Genomic DNA, 26,184 nt, shown 5'->3' on the forward strand with positions numbered 1-26,184 from the left:
TGATATAAAACCATTTTAATTTGGTATTGAGATTTTTTATCTACAAAGACTCGTGAGTCGTGAGTTTTAATTAATTTTTTTAATAATTTAAATAATACAGTAGAAGAGGAGGGAATTTTTCATTAATTTTTTTTTGATAGGAAATTTTTAATTAATTTAAACTAACATAATTTAGTGCTAAAAATAATTCTAAAACTATAAAATAAAAAATACATAGATATAGAGTTTTTTGTTTTTTGTTTGTTTTTTTTTTTTTTGATAAGTTGTTTTTTGTTTGTTTTGATAGGTGATAAAAACTACAATTATTTAGAACGTGTAGAGAATAGAGTACAGTCCATCCTTCAAAGTTCAAAATCAAATCCAGAGGCGGCGATGTGTAATTTCTGAAGGATAAAAGTCCAAAATCTGATTTCAAATGAATTCTCTGCTACTTCGCACATATACTCCGATTTCAAGGCGGTGAGTTTTAGTTAATTATATAGTGTATTTCCTTAGTACCAACAATTTAAACCTTCACACAGTGGAATTAGGGTTTCGCTTATCAAAAATTCCTAAATCAGGTACGCATAAACCCTAAATCCTCAAATCTCTCTCTTTCTATCTTTTTTCCTTCATTGAATCTCTGCTATATCTGAATCTTCAACAATGGCTCCCGCCGTTAAAGACGACGGGTTGAAGAAGCTCGAATACCTGTCACTCGTCTCCAAGGTTTGCTCCGAACTCGAAACGCATTTAGGGTTTGGAGACAAAGTTCTCGCCGAGTTCATCACCGAGTTGGGCCGAAACTGCGAGACCGTCGACGAATTCGACTCGAAGCTGAAAGAGAATGGTGCCGAGATGCCCGATTACTTTGTCCGTACGCTTTTGACGATTATCCACGCCATTCTTCCTCCGAAGCCGAAGGAATCGAAGAAGGAAAGCGTTGTGGACGGTGAGAAACCTAAGTATGGTGCCCTAGCGATTGCGGATACTAGGGAAAGGGCTAAGGAGCTCGATAGGGAAATTGAACTGGAGGCCCGAGAGCGGCGTAGAGAGAGGGGAGAAGAAGAAGAAGAAGCAGAAGATAGGCATAGAGGTAGAGATAGGGACAGAGATAGAGATAGAGGTAGAGGTAGAGGTAGAGATAGGGACAGAGATAGAGATAGAGATAGAGATCGAGATCGAGATCGAAACAGAGATGGAGAAAGAGATCGAGATAGAAGAGATAGGCGTGGTTACGACAGAGACGAGAGGCGTAGAGAAAGGGATGTTGAAGATGATGAGTATGATGATAGAAGAGATTACAGGAGTAAAGGAAGGCATGGCGATCGTCATGAGAAGCATAGGAGAGACGATGACGTGGTGAAGCATAGGAGAGACGATGAGAATGAAGATAATGGTGGTAATGTTGATTACAGGAGAGGCAATAAGGATTGGCGGTACCACTCGGATGAGCCAGAAGTTTATAAAGTTTACAAGGGAAGGGTTTCGAGAGTGATGGACTCTGGCTGCTTTGTGCAATTGAGTGATTTTAAGGGGAAAGAGGGTATAGTCCATGTTTCACAGATTGCAACTCGGCGGATTACTAATGCCAAGGATGTTGTGAAGCGGGATCAGGAGGTTTATGTGAAGGTGATCTCTGTTTCCAATCAGAAGATGAGTCTTTCAATGAGGGATGTCGACCAGCATACTGGTAAGGATCTTCTTCCGCTGAAGAAGGGTCCGGATGATGATTTGAATAGGGCAAACCCGTCTGGGACGAGGGAGGGGCCTACTACTAGGACGGGCCTTTCGGGGATTAGGATAGTGGAGGAGGATGATGTTGTTCCTTCCCGTAGACCATTGAAGAGGATGAGTTCGCCAGAGAAGTGGGAGGCGAAGCAGTTGATTGCTTCAGGGGTTTTGACTCTTGCAGACTATCCCACTTATGATGAGGAAGGGGACGGATTGTTATATCAAGAAGAGGGTGCTGAGGAGGAGCTTGAGATTGAGATGAATGAGGATGAACCAGCGTTTCTACACGGGCAGAGCAGGTATTCGATGGATATGTCACCTGTTAAAATTTTTAAGAATCCAGAAGGGTCTTTGAGTCGTGCAGCGGCACTTCAGTCTGCGCTTATAAAGGAGCGCAGAGAAGTAAGAGAACAGCAGCAGAGAACTATGCTGGACTCCATTCCTAAGGATTTGAATCGTCCTTGGGAAGACCCTATGCCGGAGACGGGTGAGAGGCATCTAGCACAGGAGCTTAGAGGCGTTGGTTTATCAGCATATGATATGCCAGAATGGAAGAAGGATGCATATGGACAATCCCTTAGCTTTGGGCAGAGATCGAAGCTGTCCATTCAGGAGCAGAGGCAGAGCTTGCCAATCTACAAATTAAAGAAGGAACTCGTTCAGGCTGTGCATGAAAATCAGGTCCTAGTTGTAATTGGTGAGACTGGTTCGGGTAAGACAACTCAGGTAACTCAATATCTAGCAGAAGCTGGATACACAACGAAGGGTAAAATTGGCTGTACTCAGCCCCGTAGGGTGGCTGCAATGTCTGTGGCTAAGAGGGTTGCTGAAGAGTTTGGTTGTCGTTTGGGTGAGGAAGTTGGATATGCTATTCGATTTGAAGATTGTACTGGTCCAGATACTGTTATCAAGTACATGACTGATGGTATGCTTCTTAGGGAAATTTTGATTGATGAAAACCTTTCTCAGTACTCTGTTGTTATGCTTGATGAAGCACACGAGAGGACTATACACACGGATGTTCTTTTTGGATTACTCAAGCAACTAGTGAAACGGAGACCCGACCTTCGCTTGATTGTCACATCTGCAACACTGGATGCGGAGAAGTTTTCAGGGTATTTCTTTAACTGTAATATATTTACAATTCCTGGTAGAACTTTTCCTGTTGAGATACTCTACACCAAACAGCCAGAAAGTGATTACCTAGATGCATCCCTAATTACTGTGCTACAGATCCACTTGACAGAACCTGAAGGAGACATCCTTCTCTTCTTGACTGGTCAGGAGGAGATTGATTTTGCGTGCCAGTCTCTTTATGAAAGGATGAAGGGGCTAGGTAAAAATGTTCCAGAATTGATTATTCTACCGGTTTATAGTGCGCTTCCAAGTGAAATGCAGTCAAGGATATTTGAACCTGCACCTCCGGGGAAGAGGAAAGTGGTAGTTGCTACCAATATTGCTGAGGCATCTTTGACAATTGATGGAATTTATTATGTTATTGATCCTGGGTTTGCAAAGCAGAATGTGTATAACCCAAAGCAAGGGCTTGATTCGCTGGTCATAACTCCTATTTCACAAGCTTCAGCCAAGCAGCGAGCTGGGCGTGCTGGGCGTACAGGACCTGGGAAATGTTATCGTCTCTACACAGAGAGTGCATACCGCAATGAGATGTCCCCTACTTCAATTCCTGAAATACAGAGGATAAATCTTGGGTTAACTACACTTACCATGAAAGCTATGGGGATAAATGATCTTCTGTCTTTTGATTTCATGGATCCACCTTCTCCCCAAGCTCTGATTTCTGCCATGGAACAGCTGTACAGTCTAGGAGCTCTTGATGAGGAGGGGCTTCTGACTAAATTGGGCCGGAAAATGGCAGAATTTCCTCTTGAACCACCATTATCTAAGATGCTGCTTGCCAGTGTGGACCTTGGATGCAGTGATGAGATTTTGACTATCATTGCAATGATTCAAACAGGGAATATCTTCTACAGGCCTAGAGAGAAACAAGCACAAGCTGATCAGAAGAGGGCCAAGTTTTTCCAGCCAGAGGGAGACCATCTGACATTACTTGCAGTTTATGAGGCTTGGAAAAGTAATAACTTTTCTGGGCCCTGGTGTTTTGAGAACTTTGTTCAGTCTAGATCCTTGAGGAGGGCACAGGATGTCAGAAAACAGCTACTCACCATCATGGACAAGTATGCTTTCTATTTTCTTTTTAAGTTGTTCTAATGTTTCCTGCCTTTATCTTTGCTCCAAGTGCTGCTTTCATATATTCTGCAAATTTTAGGCACCTGAGACTAATCTCTTGGGTGTCCTTGTGTATCTGTATTTCTTTAGAAGTATCTTATTATTTTGCATCTTATACTAGTAAATTGAGAATATTGTTTTCTTTTCATGCTTGAAAGAATAGTGTTTGTTGTCCATCCTAGTTTGGATACCACAATTATGATATTTGGTCCCTAAGCACCAAATAGGTCAAATGGCATTTCCTGGCCTTTCCAAGGGAGACTTCCAGGGTTTGAGTCCCCCCTCCCACACTTAAAATGTAACAAACTGTATGTCCATGTGGTATCAATCTGTGTGATATCAGGACTTTTCATGTGCCCTAATGCTTGCTGTAAGAGAAGTTTACTTTTTTCCTCATTATTCATTTAACTAGTTGCAAAATTGGCAGCAAATGCTATAGAAAACTTTTAATTTGTTGATTTAGCTAATCATTGCTGTACCTTTTTGAATATATAATTTTATGGGTGCCATATCTGTTCTACTGGTTTTGTTGATGAAGCAATAGGTGATTATTGTTTATAGTTTTTTGTCTGTGGAGCTTACTTGACACATTTATACTGATATATGAAGTTTAAACCATTGCAGATATAAATTGGACGTAGTGGCTGCTGGGAGAAATTTTACAAAGATCCGAAAGGCGATTACTGCAGGGTTCTTTTTCCATGCATCTAGAAAGGACCCACAAGAGGGCTATAGGACCCTAGTAGAGAACCAACCGGTCTATATACATCCAAGCAGTGCTCTTTTCCAGAGGCAACCTGACTGGGTCATCTACCATGAGCTGGTGATGACTACAAAGGAGTACATGCGAGAGGTCACAGTTATAGATCCTAAATGGCTTGTGGAGCTGGCGCCTAGATTTTTCAAAGTAGCAGATTCTACAAAGTTGAGCAAGCGAAAACGACAAGAAAGGATTGAGCCACTTTATGACAGATATCACGAGCCGAATTCTTGGCGTTTGAGTAAACGCCGTGCTTGAGATGTATTAACGTCATTCATTTTGATTATGAGTATTACTGTAAATGCTGTTTTCCTTGTATAATTTTCTGATTATATTTTGACATGCTAGAGACCCTTGAAATGATAATGATCAAAAGTTTTCCCAAATTTTAGATGTTGGGTCATTTGCTGGTTTTCAGTTAACACTGATCTTAGTTTGCATACTGCCTTTTATTAATTGAAGTTATGACTCTTGACTTAACTTTGTCTGTTCAATCCAAAATATTAAGGAACTTATCCTCTTAGTCTGTAAGTGGTTTGCTTGTGTAATATGGGATATGCAAAGAATACTTGCTGAAGTCTTTAAAATGGACTTCTCAGAATCTGGTTGACTATGGTTTCTCCCCCATTCGGTCCTTGGTAGCTTTATATTTTTCTTAGTTATATGAATTCTTTATCTGAACAGAATTTGGATGAAGTTTGGGGCGTTCTTTTATCTGCTGCAGTGAAGACCCAAGACTCTATGATGTTGCAGCCTAGGTTTTTGAGTATATGTGAGGCAAACTGTTATTGCAAAAGCTGTGAACTGGTCCTTGCAGCTTCAAGTTGTGGAATCTAAACTATGATGGAGCATGAATATCAAAGAATCTGGCAAGGCAGGTATCTTTCCTTACAAAGCCAGAGTATTTCTTTTACCTTTGCACATGCATTTTGTCAGTTTCCTCATTTGTTTAGTTCACCAGTCAGGATTATCATTTTGGCTTTTATCCTATTATGACTATTTCTAATTACTCCTTAATCATCATTTCTTATTGCTTCATTACAAACTTTACGTGGTTGGACTTAAATAATATAAGTGCATGCATCCTCTTCAGCTATCCTAGGATTAATTATTAGGTGTATGCCAATGTTAATCTCTCATCTATACATATTTAATAACGGAGGCATAGCCATAAATTCAGCGTAGCCTCCTATTAAGCCACGTCAGCCTTATGAAAATCTTGTCACCCTTCTCCCTTTCTCTTTGCTTGCAGAATGTTATCCCTTCTTAATTGACATCCATCTTAACCTTTGTGGTGTTGAATTGAAGGCCAAATGAACCAGTGTAACATTCCTTTCGGGAGTCACTCCATGTTACAATATCTATCTATATATGATTTCATCTCTCCCCCTCTCAGCCCTTACTTTCTCCTTTAAACCAATTTGCCTCAAGTATTGACTCTCTTTGTTGCCCTCCTTTTCCCGATCTCCCTTCAACTCAGTCTCTATCAATTTGAATCGTGTTACTCCAAATCGAAGCCTCTGATGATGGGTATGACACAGACACAAATAGGGGAATTTCTCTTCTGAAGAAGCATGTTGGGTGGCTTTGATTTCACCTTCGAATTCTGATTCAGAGTAAGCTAAGAAATTTGCAGCGTTTTGTATATGTTATTTTGGTATTATCTCGTGATTATTTGTTATTTTTGAATGCCATATGTTCAATGAATCCCAGCGTTCTGTATATGGTTTGATAATTAAATTAAATGAAAAAACCTCTTCAGCTGATGCTGAGGGGAAGGTTAGTTATCAAAAAATAAAAAGGAAAGAAGAAGACGATCTTCTTGTGTTGTCCGCCGTAGATTTACTCAAACAGGTAAGGGAAATGACTTGATTCCATTTTATTGAGTTTTCTTTAAATTGCTTGGTTCTGCTCTGTGTAGAACCTGCTGTATAATTGATATGTGCATTCCATAGGCATGTGATAACCTCTGTTGAGGATGGATGGACGTTTTTATCATCTGTAATCAAATAGGAAGCTTAGGGTTCCAGTTAGCTCAATTGGTAAAGTCTTTGATGATTGAATAAGAGAGTGCGAGTTCAATCACTTTTACCTAAAAAAAAAAAAACAAAAGTAATCAAATAGGAAGCTGAAGTTGTTTATCATCAAGTCCTGAGTTGTATGCTCATGTTGGAAATAGTTTTATTTAATTATTTGGCCATGTTAAAACATTGAAGTCTAGATTTGGGATATGGAACAGCACTGTCTGCATATTTGCATCTTAAAGCTTTACAGCTTGAAGTTTGTTACTGAGTCACTAGTAGTTGGAAAAAAACCAAACTATTTGCTTGCTTGGAAGTTGAAGCAACCAATCTCTCTTGTATGTTAATAGTTTTTAAGTTGAGTCGTATTAAAATATGAGTTATTAGGACTAAAAGAGAGAGAATGAGAAAAGAAGTGGAGAGAGAGAAAGATTTGAGGAAAGGTATAGGGTTGCGTTAAGCTCTTTAGCCCATATTTATATTAGGGTTTTTGGCATGACTAAGAGGATATCCTTAGGCTAAAGTAAAATAACAGGCTAATATAAAAAATATGGAGCAAATCTTAAGACTTTTGCGTTATCCGTGATTGTTGAATTGATATTGTTCTGAACTGAAACATACAATGATGTCACTTTGGATCTATAAAGTTGCTCTGTCAAACTTCATTGTCAATGTCTTCCATTGTAATTGTGAGAAACCAGATCGCCTTACGTAAATAAATTGTCATGGTAGCTTTTTATTTCAAGATATTACTGCTTGAGATGAAGTAATTCCCTTACTAAATTTATTTCAGATAACTTCTGCGTAGTTATTTATTATTCATAAATCTTGAAATAACCGTACCTGAAGTTCTTTTTCCTGGTTGAATAATTTTCAATTTGAAATATTTATAATCCTGGTCCTGACCAAAAAAAAGAAAAGAACAGCTTAGAAAGGACTTCAATTTAAGATGCTTGGTATTGATTGCAAGAGAATTATGGAATATGAGCATTCTCTTCGAATTCACAGATACAATAAGCCTCTCTAGCTGTATACAAGCCAAATCTTTTGCCTGAAGAGGACGTTAACTAGCGACTGCTCTGCTTGAGAGTTGAGACTCGAGGATGATCCTCTGCTCATTGTTGATGGTATGTTTCTTTGTTTTGTCTTCATAAATCTAAAATTTACTTGTCAACAAAAAATTGTCAAGCTTAATGTTGTTCCCATAAAATCATCATTGGTCCCTGATATTGTTCTGTGGTTGTCATCATTTGAGCAAAGTAACACAACCCAGTAACTCTGGTATCACAGCGAGCGTTCTATATTTCACACTTGGAATAATGCACAGAACCTCTGTATATGAAATACAAGAGGATAGAGGTTCTTTTATTTTATGACAAAGTTTTAATCATTAGAAAACTAGGTGTATGGTGTCACTCCATTTAAATCAATTCAAGTAATTATTCTCTTTATATGGTGGAACGAAATTTTAAATAAAGATTGCCATATATTTTTGAGAGTATCAAAATTATATCTTTTCCATAAGATGAATAGTATATATATAATATCCTAAACGACGTCTCCAGTAATTAATTTTCAATAATATAGCCAAGGTTTTTTTTTTTTTTTTTGAACCAATGGTAATATAGCCAAGCTTTTGATTCCATTGTTTTCCAAGTATCGCACTGCTTTTTGAATGTTCAATCCTAACAGCTATTAGATTTTAAATTGTCTTTGTAAAAAATCTAAACGTGACATTACTTGGTATTCTTTATCAAAAGAACTAGGATTCAAATCCTTCTCTCATTCTAACAATTGAATTACCATTTATTATTATTATTATTATTATTTATTAACAAATGCCTTTAAGACATCTATTAATTATTCATTTTTTAAAACTTTTTATTAGAAATTTTTTATAATACCTCTCAACCGGGCTCATATAAAATTGGGTTAAAATTACTTGGTTAAATAATATTTCAACTACTTAATTTGGATCCTCTCCTCGGAAAAAAATCTTTTTTTTTTTTTTTTTTAACAAGGGCGTCCAAACTTCTTCGAATATTTAACTATCTCATGTATAGTTCCCTTGTCCTACACACTCCGGGTAATATAGGGAGGAATTCCTTTAGGTGGTCCTAAGATGCTGGCAAAAGGTTTTAAATCCAAGATTTTATGGATATTATAAAGCCTTAGGAACTACTAGTAATTGCTAATGTAGGAGGTTCAGTGTAAAACTTTTTTTTTGGGCTTGAATAGCTTAAGCATACTGTTAGTTGATTATGGGTGTAACGAGCGGCTCAACCATTAAGGCTATGTTTGGTTTGGTGGATTTTGGGAAGAATGGAAAAAGATGAGTGGAAAATAGGAAAGAAAATGAGTAGGAGTGTTTCCTAAAGGAGTAGAGAAAAATAGTGGGGTTAGCTGTTTTCTCTCTAGCCCACTAAATCTCAATCTCCCCAAAATGGGAAGAAAATTGGAGTGAAAATAGGGGGCAAATTTTTGGACTAAACCGCTTCCAACGTTCTGAGGTTTTTTTTTTGGTTAAAAGGAAACTTATATTAAACACAAAAGTTACACAGCCATATTAGGCATAGTTCTAGCACATCGCCTTACATAATACATTCCAGTGGCATCAGAGTAGGGGATTGTTAAACACTACAAAATTATCCTGCTGTAAGCACCCCATCCTCGCCATGGCATCTACCCAGCTATTCGCTTCCCAATAGGCATGGTTCACTTTGATTTGCTGAAATCTGGTGAGTAGGGACCTGCAATCACGAAACAGGGGAGTATATTTTCTGTTGGGCAGCAAGTTAGAAAGCAATAGGTCTGTTACTATCTTGGCATCACACTCAACTTCAAGGAAGGGAATGTCCATTTGGCTTCTTCTTTTTCATTCTTTTTAGTCATTTGCTTCTTATTGACAGTTTTGTTTTGTTTTTTTATTAGCCATTCGTTCCTCTTTGTTTTGTTTTGTTTTTTTGTTTTTTTTCCTGAGGTTTTGCTTTTGCTTTTTTCTTTTTTAGCCATTTGTTTCTTATTGACAGTTTTGTTTTGTTTTTTTATTAGCTATTCGTTCTTTTGTTTTTCCAATTCCTTTTCTTTTAGGCGTTATAGGATTTTTTTTTTTTTTTTTTTTTTTTTTTTTTTAAGAAAACAATTTTGGGTTCTTCATTCTTGTGTTCTTTTTTTAAAAATGAAGTGTCCATTTGTTTTATTTATACTATCTACAAAAGGATTCCTATTTTTGAATCGCTCTTTAAATTGAACTTTTATGTGATTAAAAAAATACTCTTAGACCTTATGTTTAATANAGGATAGTTGATTGGAAGAGAATTTAAGGCTTCTATTATATATAAGAAGTGCATTGGCTACAAGAGCAAATGAGTTAGTGGAGTGGTGCAGTTGAAAACCAATATGAGTTTCCTTGTGGATTTTGGAAGGAGGTAGCTAACCCTGTTATGGCTATAAATTTTTTAGATAGGTAATTGAGATTATTTACAAAGATTACTATCAAAATATTCATTATGATTTCTTAGATAAAATATTATCAATGACAAGAGCAGACCTAGGATTTCAAGCTAGGGCGGCTTAAGCATAAGAAAAAAAAATCCAAATAGGTATCTGTGGGGTCCGTGGGCCTGATAGCCTCGGCCCATCATATAGCAGGCCCAAGGCCCATGCCGAGGATCGCAAGCTATTCCTGAAGAAAAGGGGGGGAAGCTGAAGGCCTCCTCGGCCTATGGCCGAGGAGCATTCCCTTATTTGTAAGGAAACACTTAGCCTTTTTATAAGAAAAAGTTTGAGCGTGGTGATCGACGGCCAGCACCTAAGCCTGTCAACCCACTCTCTATAAATTTATTGTTTGGGCTTATTGGGCTGAAACCCAACACTCAATTCGAATTGGGTCCTTACAATTGGCGCCGTCTGTGGGGAGGATTAGGGTGCTGGCCGGCGCACCAGGTAAGTGTTCTAAGTACTTAGTGTTGGTTTTACAGTAGATTGGAAAAGATAATGTTCCAAATTCTAAGTATTTGTTTTACAGTAGATTGAATAAGATAAGAGTTCTAAGTTCTAAGTATTCATTTAAAAAAAAAAAAACGAAAGAGCAAAACGAAAGATCTTGATATTATTAATTCATACATAGAGAAATGACATATTACAATCAGAGGCTCAGGTAGGCCTGTTTTACAAGTAAATTTACGAGCTAATAGCCACCTGCTATTCCTAGCTACCCCTACAATCAGAGGCTCAGGTGGGGCCGCCCCAAGAGAAAACTAGCCGGAGGGAAGTGTCAACTCGTGCTTTTATTTGGCACCAAGAGAATGGGAGAGCTTGACACAAGGTGGAGGAGGTGAAGGACAATCATGCCCTCAGGCCCCCAACCAATCCCTCCTCGGCTGGGCATAGCTGGAACAGAGAGAGGAGCAGACGCAGGGGCTCGGGAGACCCTCCCCCATGATGTTCCCTCGATTCTCTCCGTTTCTCTCAAGTGTTGGCCGTTGGAGACGGCAACACTCGAGCACCGCCCATGAGGTGAATTCATGCGCCTTCCTCGTCGGGGGTGTGCTCCGAGGAAAGACGTGAGGTTCTTTAACAACACCCTCTGGGATACCTCGAAGGGCACCATCAGGATTACGCCTAGACTCTGCCGCACCGAAAGCCCAGTGGGGGCTACGGCCATACCGGTTCTTTTCAGTCCCGGCAACAATTCCGGCGGGGTTGTTAAAAGGGCATGTGAAGTTGGAAGGAGATGTTTTGCTCTGGTTGCGTTGAGAGGTTCATGGTTTGTGGGTAACCATCTACTTACTTTATATAGGGGATGGAAGTTTGGTGAGAATTAATTCATGCAGAATTCGAGAAGGGTATTATCAGCTGGATCAGTAATGAAGTCCCCAATTTCCAAGGAGGCCACGGACGGTTGGACTCGTGTCAATTTACGAGGGCATTAATGAAGGCGCGTTTCGTGCACCGGAGCGTCAAGCGCGGAATACGAACAGGCAAAGGGCGCTTCATAAATGAAAAAGATGGGGCCTCGAGTTAGAGATGAGATCAATGCCACGTGTAAAGATCCTAATCTGACGTAAAGAGTAATCATCTCCAATAAAGCGATCTGAGGGCAAATCCCTAATTGCAAAAAAATTGAAGTGGTAGACAAAACCAAGGTATTGCATGGTCCTCGGACCCAAACTATGGTAAAATTACGCACACCATTATGTCTCATATAGAAAAAAAAAAAATATTGAAGTGGTAGACAGAACCAAGGTATTGCATGGTCCTCGGACCCAAACCTATGGTAAAACTACGCACACCATTATGTCTCATACAGAAAAAAAATATTGAAGTGGTAGACAGAACCAAGGTATTGCATGGTCCTCGGACCCAAACCTATGGTAAAACTACGCACACCATTATGTCTCATACAGAAAAAATTGAAGTGGTAGACAGAACCAAGGTATTGCATGGTCCTCGGACCCAAACCTATGGTAAAACTACACACACCGATTATATTCAATATTTACAGAAAAAAATTGAAGTGGTAGACAGAACCAAGGTATTGCATGGTTCTCGGACCCAAACCTATGGTAAAACTACACACACCGATTATATTCAATATTTACAGAAAAGAATTGAAGTGGTAGACAGACCCAAGGTATTGCATGGTCCTCGGACCCAAACCTATGGTAAAACTACACACACCGATTATATTCAATATTTACAGAAAAAAATTGAAGTGGTAGACAGAACCAAGGTATTGCATGGTCCTCGGACCCAAACTTATGGTAAAAACAACACACCGATTATATTCAATATTTATAGAAAAGAATTGAAGTGGTAGACAGACCCAAGGTATTGCATGGTCCTCGGACCCAACCTATGGTAAAACTACACACACCGATTATATTCAATATTTACAGAAAAAATTGAAGTGGTAGACAGAGCCAAGGTATTGCATGGTTCTCGGACCCAAACCTATGGTAAGACTACACACACCGATTATATTCAATATTTACAGAAAAAATTGAAGTGGTAGACAGAGCCAAGGTATTGCATGGTCCTCGGACCCAAACCTATGGTAAGACTACACACACCGATTATATTCAATATTTATAGAAAAAAATTGAAGTGGTAGACAGAGCCAAGGTATTGCATGGTCCTCGGACCCAAACCTATGGTAAAACTACACACACCGATTATATTCAATATTTACAGAAAAAAATTGAAGTGGTAGACAGAACCAAGGTATTGCATGGTCCTCGGACCCAAACCTATGGTAAAACTACACACACCGATTATATTCAATATTTACAGAAAAGAATTGAAGTGGTAGACAGAACCAAGGTATTGCATGGTCCTCGGACCCAAACCTATGGTAAAACTACACACACCGATTATATTCAATATTTATAGAAAAGAATTGAAGTGGTAGACAGACCCAAGGTATTGCATGGTCCTCGGACCCAAACCTATGGTAAAACTACACACACCGATTATATTCAATATTTATAGAAAAGAATTGAAGTGGTAGACAGACCCAAGGTATTGCATGGTCCTCGGACCCAAACCTATGGTAAAACTACACACACCGATTATATTCAATATTTATAGAAAAATTGAAGTGGTAGACAGAGCCAAGGTATTGCATGGTCCTCGGACCGAAACCTATGGTAAAACTACACACACCGATTATATTCAATATTTATAGAAAAAATTGAAGTGGTAGACAGACCCAAGGTATTGCATGGTCCTCGGACCCGAACCTATGGGAAAACTAGATACTTACAGGAAAAACAAAATTACTGGGCATAGCCAAAGTGTTGCATGGTCCTCGGACCCGAACGTATGGGAAAACTAGATACTTACAGGAAAAACAAAATTACTGGGCATAGCCAAAGTGTTGCATGGTCCTCGGACCCAAACCTATAGAAAACTAAATAAGTAGTATGCATTACCAGGGTAGTATATGGTCTTCGGACTCGAACCCACAAAGAAAATAACTGCTCTGAGAAAAGCCAAAGCGTTACTCAATGTCAGGCGATAATACAACCTTTCGGTTTATATTTGGATGATAACAGATGGTCCCGTGATGCCAACTCCAGAATGGAATACAAATATTGAGTAGAATACAATAGCAAAACGAGCAAAATAAAGTATCATTAAATGAAAGCAAAATCTCAAGTATTCAATTCAAAAAGAAAGTACACGACTCCCTTACAATGCCACTGAGGCAGGAAACGAGATAGTATCAAAGGAAAAAATAAACAAAGCTATCCTAGGCCGTATACTAGTTCCTTCAACTCAGTAGGAAAATCAAAAAGCTAGGGCCAAAGCTCAACAGCTAGGTCTCTAAAAGTCCGTCGGAGGCTGGCCACGTCTTGAGGTCTTTCCTGACCCTCGGTTACGACTTCCCCCAACGCTATCCGGGGTTCGACTTCCTCGGATGGTTGACCAATTAACGGAGCATCCTCGGCGGTCTTGTCTTGACTTTCAACCGATGGTAAGGAAGACTCCCCCTCAGGAGCAGCAGGCGTAACCTCGCGAATGGCAGTAGGGTAATATACCCTATCTTCCCTTCTAAGATCAGACGAGGCATCAATCCCTGCTTGGTTGAGGGCTTCATGCCAAGTTTGAGAGCAATAATGCCTGCACACAGCAGGAACTTGAGCCCGAAGGGTGGCTTCAGTCTTAGCCACCCCTTCGGTGAAAGCCTCTTCTTTTGCCTCGTCCACAGAGCGCTCAGCGTCTGTTTTTGCAAAAATTGCCTCGTCTCTGGCTCTCACAGCCTCGTCCCTGGCGTACTCGGCAACACCTTTGTCGTGGATTGCTTTGGTCAAACTTCCCTTCATGTAGGAAATGTCCTCTTTGGCTTTCTGTAATTGACTTTCAACCTCTTGCAAGTGGACAGTTTGATCCTCAACTTGCTTCCTGACCACGGCTAGGTCAGAAACAGCAGTATCCCTAGCCTTCGCCATTTCTGCAGATCCTCGGTCGCCTTTTTCAGGTCGGCCTCAGATCTCTTAAGAGTTTTAGCCGCTTCTAGGAACTTATCGCGCTCTTGCGCCAAGGCGTGACTATGGTCGCCAACCTCTTCGCCCAACCTAAAAAGGGCCTGGATAGCCTGCCAGCAAAAACAAGCAGTTTTATAAAGAGAAACAAAAGTACTAAGCAACAAAAATTTCTAGTAAAAAGAATGGTTGCCAAAGGACCTACCATGCCTAGATATTTCTTAAGGTCGAAGACAACCTCTACCCCACTCATTTTCTCCAACTCAGCCATGTCAATGGGAAGAAGAAGAGATTTCTCTAGGGCCTCGGCTACGAGAGCCCCCTCGTCTCCTTGAGACTCTCGTATTGACGCGTTATCCATTAGGGGCTGGTCATGGAGCATAGCGCAGGCAGCCATGCTTGGGCCTGGGGCTGCTGGATGACCTTCTTGCCTTTCTTTTGATCACCAACTTCAACTGCTTTGGGGGTCTACGAGTCTTACCCTCCTCGGGCGAAGAATGAGATTTGCTCCCATCCATTGGATCCTTACCCTTAGAAAGTCTTTTCCTTTTCGGATCAGGGGACTCAGTAGAAGGGGCAGCTATTATAGGGGTGGATGATGACCTGGTTTGCACGATTGGAATCTGGGACTGAGGTGCTGGGGGCTGGGATTGTAACTCCCCTGGCACATCTTTCTTGGAACCACCTTCGAGTAGGTCAAGAAGATTGGTCCGGGGCTGCCTCTTTAAACCCATCTCGGCTTGGGTACCAACACTTAAAGACTGAAGATCGGCTTCGGATAAGTGAGGATCCCCTAGGTCACCGGGAGGATCCTCGGGCTGATCAGCTAAGTCGAATACACTATACTCGTCCTCGGAGGAGCTCAATTCAACCACCTCCCTTGCTTTCTTAGGCGGTCCTTTCTCGGCCACCGTTACTTGCTGGGATGAAGAGGGACCTGATAGCGGAATACCTTCAGGTATGTAAGATCCCCCAGTAAGACCACGGTAATCTGTGTAAGCCGAGGATCACGAGCTCTAATTACGTGCTGCGGAACAGGAAATGACGTTTGAGCTGGGTCACACCCGAGGATTTTATGAGCAGCTCTGACTTGGTTGTCAGATTCGTTCAAGAAAAGTTCCGACCTGAGAACGGTCTCCAAATCCGCTTTGTTGACCAGGTGGAAGTGACGTGCAAAGGCGTGTGGATCTGTGAAAAGAAAAGTGAAATTATTATGATTAGTCAACCAAGTTGAGTATGTAGGTATAAAACGCAAAGGCACTGAAACCTAAATTATCTTGTACTTCGGACGCCCTACCTGGCTTCCCCTCTACGGTTGGCAATGAAAGCCGTCGTGCCATTCTCCCGACACTATGAGGAAATCTTGGTTCAACCCCTTATTGGAGTCAGGAAGACACTGGATAAGACGAACCCTATCGTCCCTTGTCTTCATGTAATACGTTTTACCCCTCAGGTGATGAAGATTATAACACCAATTCACATCATGGTGAGTCAGTCTCAGCCCCATTTTCTCATTCAGGGTATCTACACACCCTAGTATCCTAAACACATTCACAGCACACTGAGTGGGGGACAGGCGGAAATGCCTGAGGTAATTGAGGGTCACCGGCCTCATAGGGATTCTCATCCCTCCTTCTACAAAAGCAACTATTGGAATTACGACCTCACCCTCTCTCCGCTTAAGGTACCACTCTCCTTCTTCGCAGTATTTCAAGTTCACATTACCGGGTATTCCATAGTCAACAATGAATTTGTTCATCATTTCCTCGGACTCAACCAACTCCTTAAACTTACCCATTCCCCAAAGATAACTAAAAGCTCTAAAAAAGAAAAAGAAGAGTGAAATCAAGGAAATTTGGGGTCACTAGAAAAAGAAAACTTACAGAGGTATGACGATACTCTTCAGCTAATGTGCCAGTCGAACCAAGTTCAAACTATGTGCGTCAATAATGATAATCGCGAAAATGATGAAACCAGGCAAGTCAAACAAGTATTTATACTCTCCCTTAATTTTCCCAAATGAAACCGCTTTCTCATAAAGGCAGGAGATCATGCCGTTTAAAGTGGGGAACGTGGTGCCGTCAAAAATTTAATGTGGGCACCCATTAATTCTCGAAACGCTAAAAACGCGCATCGGGCAGTCAAGAAGCCGCCAGCATCAGTATAAACTAAAGTGAGGCCATTCGTCCAGTGGATCCGCATGTATCAAAACCCTCCTCCCCGTTCAAGGGAACGTGCAGCAGGGTTTTGAGGGGCTATTGTGGGGTCCGTGGGCCTGATAGCCTCAGTCCTTCATATAGCAGGCCTAAGGCCCATGCCGAGGAGCGCAAGCTATTTCTGAGGTGAAAGGGGGGAAGCCTATTCTCTTGAATCCACGCCGAGGACACCTTGTCCTCGGCCTGACAAGAGTGATTTCGGGGAGTGGCTAACCCCAAGGTAAGCTGTCACTCTCACATTTAATGCACTCAACTAACCCCCTGGCCGCATTAATGGAGAGGTAACCCCTTGGCAGGATAACGTTGGTCAGAGTGAGCCACTTGAGTATCGATAAAGCTTCTGATGGGATGGACGACCAGAGAAAAAGGCGAATAGACAATCAACAGATGGAAGCAAAAGATAGGAAGATTAAAACTATAAAAGAAGAGCTAGTAAAGCAAATAGGGGGGGGGAAAAAGGCCTCCTCGGCCACAGGCCGAGGAGCATTCCCTCATTTGTAAGAAAACACTTAGCCATTTAAAAAGAAGTTTGGGCATGGTGATCAACGGCCAGCACCTAAGCCTGTCAGCCCACTCTCTATAAATGTATTGTTTGGGCTTGTTGGGCTGAAAACCCAACACTCAATTCAGATTGAGTCCTTACACCTACAAAATAAGACATTCTCCTATTAATACATGTCTTCAAAACAAATTTATCCAAAATTTGTTATAAAAAAAAAAAACTTCACCGGTTTCTTTTATTTAATTTTTGGGTTGTGTTATAATCTAAAAATTAAGATGAATGGAAAATTATGATACTAGACAAACAAAAAAGTAAAGCCTGTCACTGGAAAAAAAAGGACATATCTTATTGGTTAATATTTTTTTAGAAGACTCTTATTGGCTACTAGAATGTCTTATTTATCTGTTTTGCAATATAAATTTTTTAATTAAGACCCAAAAATTTAATAAATAAAAATTATTTTTAAAATATTATACTCTTTTCGAATGTTCACCATTTTATTAAAACATAATACATTTTAAAATTTTACTTTTCATTTCTCTCTCAATCAAAATTAAAATTAGAATTAATGGTTTTTGGAACAAATTCATTACTAAAATTCATTGTTCAATAACTAAGGTCCAACATTGTCAAGAGAGACAATGACCATTTAAAATATGGTATTTATTTTGATACTGACTGTTTCAATATTTTTAGAATTAAAAGTTTTAAACTACGTTTTATAAATATATGAAAATAGTCTAATTAACATATTAAATTCAGTTTTAAAATGTTTCTAATTCATGTATTGCTTATAAAATATTAAGTAATAATACATTTTATATTTGCGTCTGAACCCAAAATGTGTTAAGTCAACCCTAGACTAGGCTCTATTTTTACGAACAGTAAATTTGAGTGACGTATGAAAAGAATCTATTTGAAACTGAATTTTGGAATTTAATAGAAACGACACCGTTTATAATCTACAATTTTTTAAAACTTTTTGTTTTATATTTAAAATACATTACGCCTATGAAAAATCTTCATAAAAATATGGCCATATTTTTTGCATGAAAGAAATTTATCATGCCAATAACATAGTTAATATTGCATAATTTTGGCATGATCATAGTGATATTTGTATTAAAAAAAAAAAAATCAAAGAGTTTAAAGTTGTCAAAAAAATCAAAGTAATGACTTTTTGTAAAGAAGTGTTTAACGATAGTACCACTATTTAGGATATTGGAAGAAATTAATAATTTTTCATAAAAATATCTCATTTTAAATTACCGACTTATACCATAAAATGTGTTGAGTTGGCCGTAGGTGTGACTCTATTCTAACCTTCATAACAATCCTAGCAATTTCATAGATGTAACCCTAGTTTTGAGTGAACAACATAGATTTAAATGATATTAATTATAATTTGATAAGACATGTCTAAGAAGTGTGTTTGGCCAAATTTCCATTTTTAGTTCTCATCACTCATAACTCATCAAAATGAGTGATGAGTGAGTGAAAATGAAAACAACATTTTGGTGTTTTTAAGTGATGCAAACAAAGTAATAGTAGCAATGTTGTAATTCCACTCAAGCTATGGGCCCATGGTTAGTGTGTTGTCTAATCCTTGCTAGCCTATCGACAATGGGTCTCCAACATAAATATGTTGTGGTGGAGTGTCTGTGCTCTATCATCTTGGTGGCCTAGAAGCTAAAATCGGCTGAAGTTCTTGGTTTCGATCTCCACAAGGAATCAAATGGGAAATTAGAAGTGCCTAAAGGTCACCAAATAGCTCATGGCCCACGGCCCGACCCAGAAGCCCAACGGCCCATTGGGCTAATGGGCAACCTGGCCCATTGTTATTGAGGATCATGGATAGCCCACTAGCCTAGTGGGTCAAGTCGTGGGCTAGTTTTTATGCCTATTGGCACTCAGTGGACTAGCCTAGTAGCTCAGCCCGTTGGCCCAATCCTTTGCCCAACCCAATAACTCAAAATTCATAACAAAAATATATAGGTGGTATATAAAAGATTAATCTTGAGACATTATAGAGGAAATTCTTAAGAGAATCCCCCATGCCAACCATTAAAATACTTAAAGTAATTGTGCTAAACTTAATTTACTAAATATATTTTTTTCTAGTAGTCTAGCAACTTTGAACTAACCTTTTGACATTTTTTTTATTATTTAAGATTAAAAAAAAAAACATTTAAAGCCTTGATAAAATAAATAAATAAATAAATAGGTTTCCATCAACAAAACAAAGAATTAAATAGCCTTAAATTCTTTGATTTTTTCCTTAAAAAAAATTATTCCCTTTTAAAAAATTGATTATTTTCTTATAAAAATAATAAAATAATATGCTAACACAAGCCCATGGGTAGCCCATTTGGCTCAACCCGATAGTCTAGCCCACTAAAGACAAAATGGGCATTACCCATGGGCAAGGCCACGGACTAGAGTTTTCTCTTTTGGCCTAGTCCGATTCTTCCCGTTAACTAGTTAATAGTCCACTATGCTCAGCCCATTATGCCTACAGGTGTGCAGAAAACTCACCGACCCACCAAATCCGACCCGACCCAACTCGACCCGCTGGGTTGGGTTGGTTTTTAAGGCTTGGTGGGTTGGGTTGGGTCACAAAAAAAATTTTATAGCGGGTTGGGTTGGGTTGGGTGCGGGTCATAAAATTACAAACCTGCCAAACTCGACCCGATCCACCCATATTTAATATATATTTAAAATATATTATATATTTAATAAATTTTTTTAAAATGAGCTGTAAATTTAATATATACTAATAATAATATTAAATAATATAAGTGCTTATATATAAGTACTTATATATAATTTATACTAATAATAATATATTTAATAAATTTAATAATAATAATAATAAAAATTTGTCAAACCCATGGGTTCAACCCGACCCAACCCGACCCATGTGGGTTGGGTTGGACTTATATGATGAGTTGGGTTTGGTTGAATTTTTTTTGACCCACCATGGTGGGTTGGGTCAAAAAATCTCCTCAACCCGACCCAACCCGACCCATGCACACCTCTAATTATGCCCATAGGCCAAATAAAAATGGGTCGAGTCGGTCCGACCTGGTCCATTGACATATTATCCAATCTAAATGAGTTAGTATGAGTGGGTCTCGCGTGAAGTGCAAAATTTTGAGTTTTTAAAGTGAAACTCCACCAAATTTTAAGCCAAAAGGACCTAGCTTTGGGTCACGGGCATTTTCAAGTTACAATTATGAGTTATGGGTGAAGAGATTAGAAGTGAGATATGAGATACCCACAGACCAAACAAGCCCTAAGAATCACATAAAGGTTGGTTACCAATCATCAATATTATATCATGCTAAAAATTTATTAAACACACCCATGTAGTAGTACGAAGGAAAAGAATAAAATTAAATAATTAGCTTGTTACAACTTACAAGAATCACGAGTTTGTAGGAAAATGTATCTGAGATGGTGTCATAACCAACTAAACCAAGTCTTGAAGAAATTTAGCTGATTCTAGGATATGAGTTTAAAGATAAATACTTACTGGTGGAAGTTTTTACTTGTCACTCATGCCCATTCCACAATTCAGATAAGTATTAAGAAAAGAACAAATCTTACGAACAACTGGGACAGTTGGTGACAAGAAAACTATTTTTTTATATATGCAAGAATAAATGTAGATTGTTCAAAAATAATGTTGTAAATGATAAACTATACAGGAAATTATTAACCCTAGGAATAAATCCTAATAAAAAATAGAAAAAAGAAACTAAAAATAATTTTGACGGATAAACATAAATACGAACATGACAATGGAAAGGATTTAATTGCACATGGATAATATTAATTGCAGTAATTTGATGTCATCAGGCACGAAGATGACATGCACAATGCAGTATAATTGTGGGAGTGAGTCTAATTTCTTTTTGCTGGACTATAATGCAATGTGATTAAGTTGATTACATATATATAATTATAATTATATTTGTAATATTAATTTTCAAAAGCATGCAAATTTTTACTCATTAAGAATCACCTAAAGATTGATCACCAGTCATCAATACTATCTCACGCTTTTTAGATTTACTCCAAATGGTTTTAATTGCTAAATAACTATTATTGCCTAATATAAACAAACTCAAAAAGCAGTACCAAGCAAAAGAATGAAATTAACAATTAGCTTGTTACAACAGACAAGAATCCCAAGTATGGAGGAAATGGTGTCAGAATCAAGTCTTGAAGAAGTTGAGCTGATTCTAGGATACAAGTTTAAAGACAAAAACTTATTACTGCAAGCTTTTACTCATGTTTCATTTCATGATTCAGATAAGTATTCAGAAAAGCACTCATCTTATGAACGACTAGAGCTTATGGGTGACTCAGTACTCAACTTATTAATGATAAGAAAACTATTCTTCTTATATCCGAAACTCTCTCCTGGAAAGCTAACTTATCTTCGCTCAGATAATACTGATAATGAAAAACTTGCACGTGTGGCCTTCAAACAGGGATTGCATCGATTTCTACGCCACAAGAAGCCTCATCTTGAGCAAAGAGTAAGTCATTCAGAAAATTTTCACACCATTTAAAGGTTAGAGATTCGGATAATAGAAAAATGTGTAAAATTTATATAGTTTTACCTAAAAATAATCTACATTAGTTTGTGTATAATTGCGTAAATTTATAATTTTGCTATAGTAACTATGTAAATTTACACTAACACTATTCATTTTGTATTTAATTATTTATTCTTTCTTTAAGTAAATTGAAATGAAAAAAAAAATGGATAGTGGTTGTTGTGTGTGAATAAAGAGAAACAATTTAAAAAATTAAGAAAAATTGATATTTTAATGAAATAGATAATTTGATGTGGAGTGTTTTGAAAAGTGAGTATGTAAAATAGAAAAAGTAAGTTCTTATGCTGAAATAGACACATAAATCTTTGTATGGAATAACGATTAAGGGCTTTAATCTCACCAAAACATACTTTTAGACTATTTCTATTTTTGTCTTCACTCTTCAATTCCTTTTGTGACTACAGCTATGGGACTAAAGTTTCTAGCATGAATTTGTATAAGGTCAAGCAGAGAGGTGAGGCTCCAAAATAAACATAAATATTCAGTTAAACTAATCTCAAGGTGAGCTCAAAAAGCAGAAAAAAGAAAAAAATACAGATAAATGAAATTGATTTCATGAAATGATACTCCCCTCTGAACTTTAGTCAAAATGACAATTAATCCCAAAGGCTAACTATGGCTTAGCACTATTAGTTACAAGTTTGATTTTGATGTGATTTTAGTTATTAAGAATCACCTAAAGATTGATTTTAAAAACCAAGAATTGTTTACTTGTTGAGCATCAATGCAATGACATATTTTTATGTGTTGATTTTTCAATTAACTTTATGTAAACCTGTATCAGATTCAAGAATTTGAGAAAGCAATGGTGGATTATCCTCTGCATTCCCATCGCCTTATTCGTGCGCCAAAGATCCTAGCTGATGTTCTTGAAGCTGCAATAGGGGCTGTATTCATCGATAGCAATTCAATAGAAACTGTGTGGAAGGTATTTCCTCTTCCAATCCTCTCATGATCTCCATAATCAAACTTTGCCTAACAGAGTTAATGTGCAAAAAGTAAGGCTTCGTTCATAAATTTACATTACCACTTGTGTCTTGCAACTCAAAACATTTTGTCATCCCTAGGTGAGAGGTGACAATTAAGAAAGAGATCGGCATATTGAAATTTGGGACTAGATTGAATTATGGTTGCGATCATTGACAACATTATAGCATTGTATCATTTTATTTTCTGTAAGCATAATTTAAAAATTGTGAATAATTGAACAAACTACCAAATTTTAGCATGCACCTATATCACTTGCAACTATTGTTTGAATAATTTTATGAACATATTTACTGAATTTAATTGATGTAGCTGAACCACGGCTTGAAATCATACCTTCTGGAAAAGAAAAATCGATTAATTATGTGTGATACTTAGATAAGTAAGCAATTCATGCTAGGATTCGTATTATAGCAGCACTTGACTGCATATTACATTGTTTATCATGCGGTAGGTTTTTGAGGATGTGTTGGAGCCCTTCATTAGTTTGGAAAAGCTTGGAGAGAATCCTGTTACAACACTCTTAGAAATATGCCAAAAGAATGGATGCAAGCCTAGATATGATACAGATTCATGGGACAAAGACCAAACTGCTAAAGTCTATGTAAAGGACTGCTTAGTTGGGAAGGCTACGTTTGGAAAAAAAGACATAGCAATCAACAGGGCAGCTAAGGATGCACTAGACAATATTGATCAAACTTACTTGGTGTTTTCCATGCAAGAAAAGGATCAAAAATCATCAAATGAAGTGCTTTCTGAGGAAGAGAATAATGAAGATAGTTAAAAAGGGACAAATGCCTCAATGAAATTTGAGTAGTTTTTTTTTTTCATTTTTTTCTTGGGATGAATTTTGATCCTCTCCAATAATCAAGGTAATTCAATACACCCACATTGGATGAGGTCCATGATTTGGGGTGCATTGAAACATTTTGGTCATTGGAGAGGACCTAATTAAATCCAACTCTGCAATAAAATGAATTGTGAAAGAGCAAACGGCAATCGTTTGCTGTTGTTGTCACTATTCTATTCTTTTATCAAAATTTACCCTTTAATTATTTTTACTTTGATTTTACAACAAGCAATCTCACAAACTTCATTATTTCCTATATGATATTCTAATTCTGATCCTACTAGGAGATGTCGGTATATATGACCCATGGGGTGGGAAATTAAGCTATGGGGTAGGCTAAGGAAAATGGTATGGTGGTAAATGAGTCGGGTCAATATATGTATTAAAAGTTCAAGATTTGTTCATTTAACTTTACTCGAACACAAGCTGAGTTGGGTTTCATCACCAAATTAAATTTTATGTTCAAGCTTAATTTATTTTCTTGTTAAACAAGTTCAAACTTGTTCATTAGTTACTTGATAAACTTATTCTTTCTCCATTTATAATAAACATCAACACTAAAATTGTTTATACCTAGACAAATCTATAGTAATAATAAATAACTAAATTATATATAAATTTATATTATTTGCGTTAATTAAATTAAATGATTTTATTTATATTAAAATATTATTTTGGTCCCTAAATTTTACTAAATGTTTGTTTTTCATCTCTAAACTTTAAAATGTTCTTTTTTTTCATTCCTAAACTTTGTAAAAAAAAAATTTTTAATAGTTTAGAGGCGAAAAATAGGGATGAAATTTTTTTTAAAATATTTTAGAGATGAAAAAAGATCTTTTTGAAAGTTTAAGGACATAAAGTGAAATATTGTCAGCAGTTTAAGGACAAAAATGAAAATTTTTAAAGATTAAAGATGAAAACAATTTTTTTTATGAAGTTTAGAGGTCAAAATAATATTTTATCCTTTTGTTTATGAACTTATTAAAATAAATCCACTAATTTTGTATTATTAAAAATAATTTCACTCAAGTCTTTATAGTCGAGTCTTGTTGGTCCAAGGCCTTAACAGCCTAATCACCAATAATTATATTGGTGTTTTTTAGAAACCATGAAACTACTAAATAATTTTTTTTTTTTAAAAGCATATATAATTAACTTTATAAAAAATGGAGGCCATTTATCATTACCTCATGATTTCAATAGAAACAAACTCAAATTTCTCTCCTCCCAGTCTTTATGGCTCTTTGCTTTTCCTCGCATTTCGATTATAATAATAAGCTCAATACCATGTTCACACTGAGTTCAAATCATGTTGTGTAGTTACTACTTGCTATTTAAGCATTCAAAACTGAGTACAGCTGCAAATATGTATTGCAATGGCATCGGCATCACTGGGCCTTGGTGCTTGAAAATACAGCAAAATAAGTTGTACCTTTCTTTCTTTGAGCTTTGACTTTTCAATGCTATACATCATACTTAATATTGACCATATGATCATCATCAGGTTCTTTACCGAGGTTAAACTCTAGAGTCCCTATAGACTTTGAAATACTGGGCCCATCACTCTTCTTTCTTTTCTTTTTTCACAAGTGGGTCCATCATATGTTGGATACTTACACGTGTACAGACAGACAGATTCACGAGGAATCTCAACTTTTTCACTAGTCAGATCTAGTTAGACCGAGGGCGTTTGCCTCAGTTTTAAGTTTTGACTTTTAGTTTTTATCTTTCTTTTTTTTTTTCACTTTTTTTTTTTACTTGTCAAAATTTTTTTTAAAATATAAATATATTTTAATACATTTAAAAAAAAAAATTCCAACAAAAAATTAAATAAGTTATTCTCAGTCGGATTTTTATAAGTTGTTCTTGTCTTTCTACCGGAAAGAAGATGGCTTTGTGTTATGCTAGCGAAACTATGAAATGACCTTCCTATTATTCTGCCCATGACAAATGTGGGATTGGATGGGAATATTTTAAAGTTTTTAAGGGTTATTTTCTTAATAATTTGTTATTTAATTAGTATTTGATCATAGCATAAGTATTCAAATAATAATATTATTACCATTTGCACCACACCTAGGTTTGAGTCCCGTTGCCCGCAAGTTTTCGTTGGTGGACATCCTTAGTGAGGGTTGGCTCCCTCACACAGTCTGATAAGGTCAGCTGGCGCTTTGCTTGAGGGTGTAATATAACCATAAAGGCTCTCATTTTTCTTCACCAAAAAAAAAAATTTACTACCATTTTAATGTTTATTTTAACTATTAATAAA

General features: G+C 37.5%; 2 protein-coding genes across 2 annotated transcripts; both read left to right on the forward strand.

Moving 5' to 3' along the window:
- Positions 1-304: 304 nt before the first annotated feature.
- LOC112012031 (probable pre-mRNA-splicing factor ATP-dependent RNA helicase DEAH5) lies at positions 305-5,109 on the forward strand. The gene is made up of 2 exons (XM_024044394.2): positions 305-3,911; positions 4,588-5,109. The coding sequence occupies exons 1-2, from the start codon at positions 646-648 to the stop codon at positions 4,979-4,981; spliced, it is 3,660 nt and encodes a 1,219-aa protein (XP_023900162.1). The 5' UTR covers positions 305-645; the 3' UTR covers positions 4,982-5,109.
- A 16,540-nt stretch (positions 5,110-21,649) lies between these two features.
- LOC112011996 (ribonuclease 3-like protein 3) lies at positions 21,650-23,948 on the forward strand. The gene is made up of 3 exons (XM_024044358.2): positions 21,650-21,997; positions 22,863-23,006; positions 23,520-23,948. The coding sequence occupies exons 1-3, from the start codon at positions 21,650-21,652 to the stop codon at positions 23,847-23,849; spliced, it is 822 nt and encodes a 273-aa protein (XP_023900126.1). The 3' UTR covers positions 23,850-23,948.
- Positions 23,949-26,184: the final 2,236 nt, after the last annotated feature.

This window comes from Quercus suber, unplaced genomic scaffold (genome assembly GCF_002906115.3).
Source record: "Quercus suber isolate HL8 unplaced genomic scaffold, Cork oak 2.0 scaffold_475, whole genome shotgun sequence".
In the NCBI taxonomy this organism is placed as follows: Eukaryota; Viridiplantae; Streptophyta; class Magnoliopsida; order Fagales; family Fagaceae; genus Quercus; species Quercus suber.